This window comes from Empidonax traillii, unplaced genomic scaffold (genome assembly GCF_003031625.1).
Source record: "Empidonax traillii isolate 1590-97213 ecotype Southwest subspecies unplaced genomic scaffold, ASM303162v1 scaffold954:size226960, whole genome shotgun sequence".
Classification (NCBI taxonomy): Eukaryota; Metazoa; Chordata; class Aves; order Passeriformes; family Tyrannidae; genus Empidonax; species Empidonax traillii.
In genome coordinates, this window is record NW_020956147.1 from 76,121 (window position 1) to 85,291 (window position 9,171).

The 9,171-nt window shown below is 46.7% G+C and overlaps 1 protein-coding gene across 3 annotated transcripts in view; it reads left to right on the forward strand.

The window, feature by feature from the left end:
* The window catches only part of KCNJ1 (potassium voltage-gated channel subfamily J member 1), a 16,741-nt gene extending 10,953 nt beyond the window's left edge, over positions 1-5,788 (forward strand). For 2 of the 3 annotated variants that reach the window (XM_027903268.1, XM_027903269.1), the window contains one exon: positions 4,322-5,788. In XM_027903268.1, the coding sequence (XP_027759069.1) occupies positions 4,344-5,456 (1,113 nt within the window). In that variant the 5' untranslated portion in view covers positions 4,322-4,343 and the 3' untranslated portion in view covers positions 5,457-5,788. Of the gene's footprint in view, positions 1-4,321 lie in introns of those variants that run through there. The other variant, XM_027903270.1, reaches the window with a different exon arrangement.
* The last annotated feature ends 3,383 nt before the right edge of the window (positions 5,789-9,171 follow it).

Consider the following 9,171-nt stretch of genomic DNA (forward strand, 5'->3'; position numbering starts at 1 on the left):
TCCCCCAGCAGAGGATACTCCAGACTAAGTGTTACAGTTTGCTCTCCTGATAAAGAAGCATTTTATAAGGTATTAGGAAGTGGATATTTCACGTCCTTTGTTCAGAGAAAGTTCAACAAAGGGAAAAACACAGAAAGGGCTGAAAGAAGATCTGAGTTTTGCAAAGAACTGAACAGAACTGGAAAAAGAAATAATCCTTTAACTCTGTATCCCCTTTCTTTTACCTAAGCTGCTTAAGAACTTCATCTGAATGCCTAACAAAGATGTGTTTCTAACAAAGGCTGTGGGTTCAGGAAGCTGCTTTCCATTTATGCTCTCCCCCTAATGATTCAGTTCTGCCAGCTTTGCTCAGACATCCTTCGCTGGGAGGGAGGGAGGGAAGAAATGCCTGTGAAGCCACAGATATCAGAACTTCAGGGAAATGGAGGCAAGGAAACTTTGTTCTTGTCGGGCCCCCATCAAACACAAACCACCTTCCCCTTCCCTCCGTCTGTGATCTCCTCAGGAGCTGCACGTGGCTGGGATTAAAGCCATTTCCCTGGGCTAATGTGCTCCACACACAGCCCCGTGCACAAACTCGCCCACACAGCGATTAAAGCTCCTGGTCATTATCCCCCCACGGCCGAAATTGTTCAAAACAAACCGGTAGAAGGCGGGTGAGAGCAAAGAGGAGCACTCCAGCACGTTTGTGAGGGAGCAGAGCAGCTCCAGCTGGGACAGAGCTCCCAGGAGCTGCGATGATTGGCATTGCCTACACCCAGGAAAGCAGAGAGAAAATAGAAATACATCTGACAGCAGCTGAATTCCAGGCATCTCTCAAACATTCCGGGTGGAGGGAGTAGCTGGAAAGCCAAGAATGGAGATCTGAGAGTTTCTGCTTATTCCAGTGATCCTGGGGAAACACGAGGCTGGGACAGGGAGGTGGAAGCTCCTTGTTTTCACAGCTCACCTTGACAGGTCGTGTTTATTCCTTGAGGAGCTGCACTGGTAAAGGCCATATTAAGAACTTCAGATTAAGATTAAGACTATGAGCAGTGAACCCTCTATAAACATGCTGTGCCTGGGGACACCTTTGCTGACTCCTGCAAAATGGAATTCCACGCCAGACAGACAGACAGAAACACTGTGTTTATTTGGGCCCAACAGGAAACATATCCTGGTAAATATTAGCTAAGATGTAGCCAGGCTACCTTTGCTGATTTAAATGAAAAGGACTCTAATTGCTGTATTATATAACTTGCTTTATATAACCTCCTCCAGACAGTCAGTGATATACTCTCACCATGCTTCTCCAGGAGGGAATTTCGCTCCTGCTGAAGCAAATCAACACATTTCAGCCGTGTGTGGGAGCAGGAGATTTGTTGAAAGGAGAATTCCTTTGTCATCCTGCCTGCAGAAAGGTGTAATTCTTCTGCCTCTTTGATCTGCTCTGGGGGAGCTCCAGCAGGGCTTGTGAAACAGCCTCTGAGGAGGGTGTGGAAAGAGGTAGGAGAAGGATGGGGAGAGTGGGGATCTATTTTCAAGGTTCCAGGCTTGTTCTCAGCTCTTCTGTGATTATTATCTGGTCAATATGTCCAGATCCTCAGTCAAATTTCCAAGGGTTTCCGTGGAAGGCTGAATCAGACCTAACAGAACTGTGGTAGCAACTTATCATGACCCCCAGAGTGAGAAGATGGATAGATTAGAAACCAGAATTCCTGTAGATTCCTGCAGATTCTTTCCTATTGTTCCTAATACCTTATAAAATCCTTTCTAATTAGAAAATTAGAGTCCTGATTCCCTGGGATTAGGAGCCTCTTTATGCCTAAGGAATCCATGTGGAACTTATGATGGACAAGGTGATGCATCCCAAATTTTCACCTGCTGTTCTGGCCAAGCCGATTTTCACATTATTGTTGTGAAATGAACACCAGAGTCAGCTGAATGTTTCTGAACAATAAGGGTGTCAAAAGGTAAACACTGGAAATTTTTTTTTAATAGCTGCTTGCACAGGAATATTTTATTTTTGCTCAAACTATGCATTAGCACGAACATTTTGAAAGCGAGGCAGGAAAATAAAAGCTGAGAATTGTTTAGAAAGTGTGACCTCATTCCCCTTTCCTCGAGTACACGCTTAAAGTTTAACCTTTGGCAGCCACATTTGCAACCAATAAATCCAACAGCAAAAGTTTCAAATGGAGAAAAGGTACGTTACAAAGTGACCTTCATTTTTTTTTTTCATCTTAATTTTATTGAGCAGGGGAGAGGCAATTTCAGCCTAAGTGCAGAAGGAAGGCAACTGTGAGACACGGAAACAAATTCAGTCTCAGAGCTGCTAAAACTTACAGGGACGTTAAATAATAGAATTTACTTCTAGCTTTACAACGTGCAATTAATTCGTGCTTGGGCTCCATCACTGTAGTTTAATATTTTATTTGCTGCTGATTATCATATCTGAAGGTCCTTGGAACTATGTCTAATGGGAGGATTTCTGGTTTAGCCAAGTAAAAGTTGCCTACAGAGTAAGGGGACATTGCCAAACAGCAATTCTTAACTTCCTGAAAATATTGTGGCAAGTGGACCCTCAGAGGGAAGTCAAACATCAATCAGGAGTCAAACACCCAGCTGGCACAGGCAGTTCTCAAATGTTTAAATGGCTAAAGTTAGATGAGACAAATGCCCCACTAAACTCACATCAGTGTCAGTTGGACCACTCTGGATCACCCCCATCTTGGGTGCATGAAATTAGAGCTTAGGGGAACGAAGCAATTCTTGCCACAAGCATTTCAGCACGTGAAATCCAGCAAAATTTGGGCAGCCCATCTGAGAACAATTTGAGCCCAAGCATTTTGCTCTAACCAGAAAGGAAGCCTGGGTGGGATGGGATATGAGGCAGGGTTGAGATAAGTGGTGAAGCATCTTGAGCTTGCTCTAAAAAAATCATTCCTAAGGGTTCTTTTACTGTCCCTTTCTACTGGGAAGGGTGGTGCAGCTCTAAAGTAACAATAGCAAACACTTACAAAGCTCTCAGCATCTCCCATCTCATCAAACCCAGGTCCTTCTAAAGAAAACATCCCCCACAGCAGCTGCAGGACCCCAAAATGTTCAGCTCTCTGGCTGGGGATACTCATCCTTGGAGGCACAGCAGGCTCAGAACACCCTTTGTTTGAGGCAGCAGGGAGAATATTTTCCCCTTAGGTCCTTCACTTCTTTCAGTTGTTTGCAGCTGAAGCATTTTGCCCCAAGACACCCCATCACAGCATAGGCTTTGATTCAGCGACACGAGAAGAGTTTTGGTGAGCAAAGGCTGAATAACGTGGGGTGGGTCAGCACTGTGCACTCATCCACCATCCTCTCTGGCAACCAAACACGTGCTTGGAGGCTGAGAACTCAGAAATCAATTATTTCCAAGAACAGTCCTAAGTTTTGGGTCGAAGTCAGGGCCCAGGTCTGCCTGTGAACACAGCAGGCAGCCCCTGACTCTGCAGCAGACCAACCTGTCCCCATGTCCGTGTGTCTGAGTGACTCCAACACTGGGAATTTTCCAATGCAGACTGATCCATACTCCAGTCTGAGTAGTGTTTTCTCCATCAGTGGCTTTTATTCCCTGGGTTCCTTGTTAACATGGCCAATCATAGAGGATAAAATCAACAGGGATGCAGAGTTACCCTTTAAGAAAGGATTTCTGAATCTGATCCTTTAGTCTCAGCATCACCTTTTGCAGTGGGTAAACCCCCAAATTCTCCTGACGCTGAAATTTAGTTTCCCCTTTTATTCTCACCTAAAAATCCTATTTGAGGTGCTTTTGTGAATCCAGAGTTTGAATTTCACCCCTTTAAACACCATCTATAAGTACACTAAAAATAACTCTGTGTTTGGCTTAGTTATACCTTTTGCATCTACCCTTGATTCTTCCCACATTTGCTCCCCGGGTCACACTCAGGTCTCCTCATGCCAAGGTACCACACACACTCGCATAAACAGGCCATGACTCATCTGCTAAAAGGCAGGAACACCTCACCCCACCAGTCTTCCCCACAAATGTCCATGATAAAGGTACCTTTTGTCTCTGCTTCCACTTACTCAGCTATGCAGAGGACAATATTAACAGTTGACTGAGTTTACTGAGCAACCAAAATGATTATTTTTTTGCTGGAATGCTCCTTAGGCAAGGAACTGTTCTTTTCCTCACGCACTTACCGAGACTTTCCCCACCAACTGTGGGAAAATATGCAAATGACACCGCTTTTTCCTAAACGAGCGTCTTGAGACTCTGTCAGAATTTCCCTCTCCCCTGCAGGTACGAATTAAACCTGCGTGTTTGTTGTTTCTCGCTCTCCAGAACAGCAGCAGCAGCAGAGGGAATGTTCAACTACCTCCGGCAACGCTTCACCAGCCACCTCCGGGAGCGCAGCCGGCGCAGGGCCAGGCTGGTCTCCAAAGATGGGAGGTGTAACATCGAGTTTGGCAATGTGGAGCAGTCCAGGTTTGTCTTTTTGATTGATATATGGACCACCATCCTGGACCTCAGGTGGAGATACAAAATGACTATCTTCATTTCAGCCTTCTTGGGCAGCTGGTTTCTGTTCGGGCTCCTCTGGTACGTGGTGGCCTACATTCACAAAGACCTGCCCGAGTTCAACCCCTCCATAAATCACACCCCCTGCGTGGAGAACATCAACGGCCTCACCTCAGCCTTCCTGTTCTCCCTGGAGACCCAGGTGACCATCGGTTACGGCTTCAGGTGTGTCACGGAGCAATGTGCCACTGCCATCTTCCTGCTCATCTTCCAGTCCATCCTGGGGGTGATCATCAACTCCTTCATGTGTGGGGCCATCTTGGCCAAGATCTCCAGGTCCAAGAACAGGGCCAAGACCATCACCTTCAGCAAGAACGCTGTCATCAGCAAGCGTGGGGGGAAGCTCTGCCTCCTCATTCGGGTGGCCAACCTCAGGAAGAGCCTCCTGATCGGGAGCCACATCTATGGGAAGCTCCTCAAGACCACCATCACCCCAGAAGGAGAGACAATCATCCTGGACCAGGTCAACATAGAGTTTGTAGTCGACGCCGGCAACGAGAATCTCTTCTTCATCTCCCCGCTAACCATTTATCACATCATCGACAAGAACAGCCCCTTCTTCCACATGGCAGCAGAGACCATCCTGCAGCAGGATTTCGAGCTGGTGGTGTTTCTAGATGGCACTGTGGAAGCCACCAGTGCCACCTGCCAGGTGAGGACGTCCTACATCCCCGAGGAGGTGCTCTGGGGCTACCGCTTCGCTCCCATCGTGTCCAAGACCAAAGAAGGGAAGTACAGGGTTGACTTCCAGAACTTCAGCAAGACGGTGGCTGTGGAGACCCCCCACTGTGCCTTCTGCCTCTACAACGAGAAAGAAGCTAAAGCCAAAGAGAAGAAAGGCTATGACAACCCTGGGTTTGTCCTGGAGGTCAGTGAAACCAGTGACACAAAAATGTAGTTTGGGTACTCGTGGGGCTGTCCCTGTCGTCAGAGAGAATTCAGTCTCCAGAGGATTAATGACTTAGTGAAACAAAAGAGAAGCACAGGTTTGTTTTTACTCTAAAACAGCGTTTCTTTTCTCAAAAGCCTCAAATCGAAGAGGAGCAGGACACCAGTGATCTCCAGAATGCTATTTAACTACACTCTATGTATTTCATAGGATTTATATTTTTGTACCTGTGGGACATTTTATGAAGCTGCTATGTTGGAATGTCCAACTCAAGTTCCCAGAGGCACAAAAGGGTGTTGAAAATCCTGAAAATATGGAAAGAAGCTTTAAGACATGTTAAAGATAGAGGAGACAGAAAGTAAGCTAAAGAAACCTGGGGGACTTAGGAGCCAAAACCTCCAAAAAATGTACATTTCTGGTTGCCAAAGTCCTCTGTGAAAATGAACTCTTGGGCATGGGAACACTCAAGCACTTTTGAACATTCTGAAGCAATTCCTTCCTTCTTTCTTTGAGGCTGGTACAGCAACAGAAACGGAGCATGAAGGGATGGAACGTGCTTGGGAAACCAGGAAAGACAGAGCTGGGGCCGTGCTGCTGCCATCTGGAACTCCAAAATAGGACTTCTCCCCTGTGAAAGCCTTTGATTCCTTTCAGGGAAAAAAACAGCCAAGTGGAAATGAAAACTGAAAAGACAAGAAGCAGAGAGCCACGATGGGAAGAGGGGAATTTTGCAGCTTATTCCCAACTGTCTCATCCCTCAGATACCCTTCCCTTCCCCAGGAGCTGGATGGCTGCGGGACAAGGAAAGATCTGAAGGCAAGTGTCCAGCAAGGTGGGGAGATGGAGCACACACTGAGTGCTTCACACCTGGCAGAGAGCACTCCACTGGGAGGAGAGAGGAAATTCCCAGCTCTGGATGTATCCTTCAAAATAATCCCCAAAGCAAACACAGATTTTCTTTCCCTTTGAAGCACCGAGGTCTTGTTCAAAGAAAAACACAGCCCAGGAGCCTCCTACCAACAGTTGGCTTCGGATTTAGTCCCAAACCATCCATCTCACCACAGCAAGACCTGCAACCCTCCAGGAAACACCTTCTGCTCAGTGGCAGCTGAGCAGGGGTGAACATTTTCTGGGTATAACTGTTGGCATTTAAGTTTCAAATGCAAAAAGAAGCTTCAATAACTTTTTGGTGAATTTCTAACCCCCTCACAGCCTTTTTTTTGTTTTCCTCACATAGTTCTGTTGCTGAGAGTTCAAGTGGTAGAGCAAAGGGAGGTTTTTTGGGAACACTTTCCCTTGATGGAAGTCAGCTCATCTATTTTCAATGCTGTGGTAAAATGGAAATATTGTTTAAAAGCTGCCAGACTGAGTGGTTTTAAAAGAAAGGGAGAATTAAGCAGGTCAGATGATGGCAAGAGAAAGTTATGCTGCAAAGGAACAGTGTGAGCATGGAAATCAAACTCTGGGAACCAGGAGTGTCCAGGTCTCAGTCCCAGTGTAGCATCAACTCCTTTGCTGGTTCAGAACAAATCACTTCATGTATCTCAGATTTACCATCTGTAACACGGGACATAAACACACTGTACAGAGAACAATGGTATGAACAATTATGTCACTAAAGCACTTTAAAAGCCAATTCTCAGCTGTCTCAGTCTTTCCTCTCCTTAAGGCCCCACTGTCACACCCTTCTTCACCTCTGGATGGAAAGGTCAGCACTCCAAGTTCTGTCCTCAGCACACATCAGTTACTGAAAGTGCTGCAGGAGGGCCAGAACTGTGGAATATTGAACCAGGAGCTGAGGCCTCTCAGGTAATCCACATGTATCACCCAATATTTTAACTGTACTGTTTTTGCAGCCTTGCAGACCAGCAGTGCCAACTGTAAATATATTTTTACAGTCCCGGCCACCAGAGTATCTGAGCCCCTCCAGCCTTAGTGCCCTGCAGATTAACCCCCTGGAAGGGCAGTTTTCATCCCTCAAGCAGACAGTGAGTGATCAGTGGCCATGCACAGAAATCCAGGAGGGAGCAGGGAAGTGAAATGATGTCAGGACTCCCAGGCTCATCTGAACTGAGAGGCTGCTCAGTCCCTTCCAGAGCTGCTGCTGCATTTCCTTTCTTGGCTTCCTGTGCAGTTCCCTGGGTGTGATTTCCCCAGAAGGCAGCACAGGCAGAACTCAAGGTTTAAAAGCTACACCTCTCACCCCAAGATGTACCAAGGTGCCCTTAAAAGAAATACCTTCACTGGACCAAAATAGGGAAAATCCATCTGAAGGGTCAAACCCAGCTATGCAACGAGGAACCAGGGAAAATTCCAGATTTAAGGAAAGCTGGTTTGGGATGTTAGTGCTAGTGGGAAAAATAAATCAAGTCATATCCAGTGCCTGTCCAGGAGGTGGTGTACACCATCCAAAGTTTAGAGAATCCCTAAAAAAATGCACTTTCAGGCAGTGCCCTTGGAAAACCATTTCAAAATCCTAAACCTCAGTGCTCTTCACGACCCAAGTATTGGACCTTTTGCCATGTGTCTGCAGCACAGGCACGAGGAGGTGCTGTTGAATTTTTAGAAGTTTGAAGTGCTACCACAACTCCAACAGAAGCTGCTGGATGACCCTGCAGGGATGGATACCTGTTGTTAGTGCGGGCTCATACTGGGACTTACTGGGAATCCTGGCCTGGACCCCTCCTCCCTGAGCCTCCCGCTGATTGTCACCTCAGGAAGCCCTGCCAGCCCCGAGCAGGCAGGAGATAGAGCTGCAGCAGGGCCAGCACAGCTCAACAATGAGTGGAATTTCCTCTTTCTGTCCAGGGAGAGCTGTTTGTCAGCGCAGAGATAAAGGCCAGGCCGGGGAAGGGTTATCAGAGACACGGGGCTGGGCAGGACAGGCTCCACGGGGACTCTATTTTGGGGGCTGTCACCCCCACTGCCATTAAAAGCAAGTTCAGTTAAGAGGATGAAAATAAATTTAATCTTGCTGTGCAGAAGTGGCTGGAGGGAACCACAGGCCCGATACTGGAAAACAAAGGCTGGTTCCTTCCCCACCCCCCCGTGACAGGGTTTCGCTTTTCCAGCTCTGCTCGGGGCTCAGGGTTCTCCTCTCCCTGGATGGGATGAGAGGCAGATGGGTCTGTCTGCCCATCCTGCCATTAGTCCCTCCAAGAGTGGAGCACAGAATCCCAGGATATTCCCAGTTGGAAGGCACCCACGAGGATCAGCGAGTCCCACCCCTGGCCCTGCACATGCCCATCCCTAAGATGCTGTGGAGGCAACAGCCTGGTCCAAACCCTCCAAAGGTCTGGAGGGAAAGTGCTGCTCCTCCAGGAGAGGAAATCACACCACATATTTGCTGCTGGATTGAGGCCTGAAGGATTTTGCTGTGAAAGCCAAGCAGCCAGGCTTGGGAATAACGTGTCTGCACTGAACTTAATTTATCTTCTCATTTCACAAACAACATGTTTCTTCTACTGTATTTATTTTAAACATTCATTCAAGCTGTGCATAATATTTCAATCATTTTGAAATAGATTTACCCTCCTGCTGGCAAATGAATAAGGCATCCTGCTGACTGCTGGAGAAAGGGCCATGAATTAAAATAACTGCTTTTAGTTAAACTGACATATGCTGGGTACTGTCTCCACACATACTCTGGTAGTAAGTGGTGAAAAGAGACCCCTAAATAATAATAATAATAATAATAATAATAATAATAATAATAATAGAAATA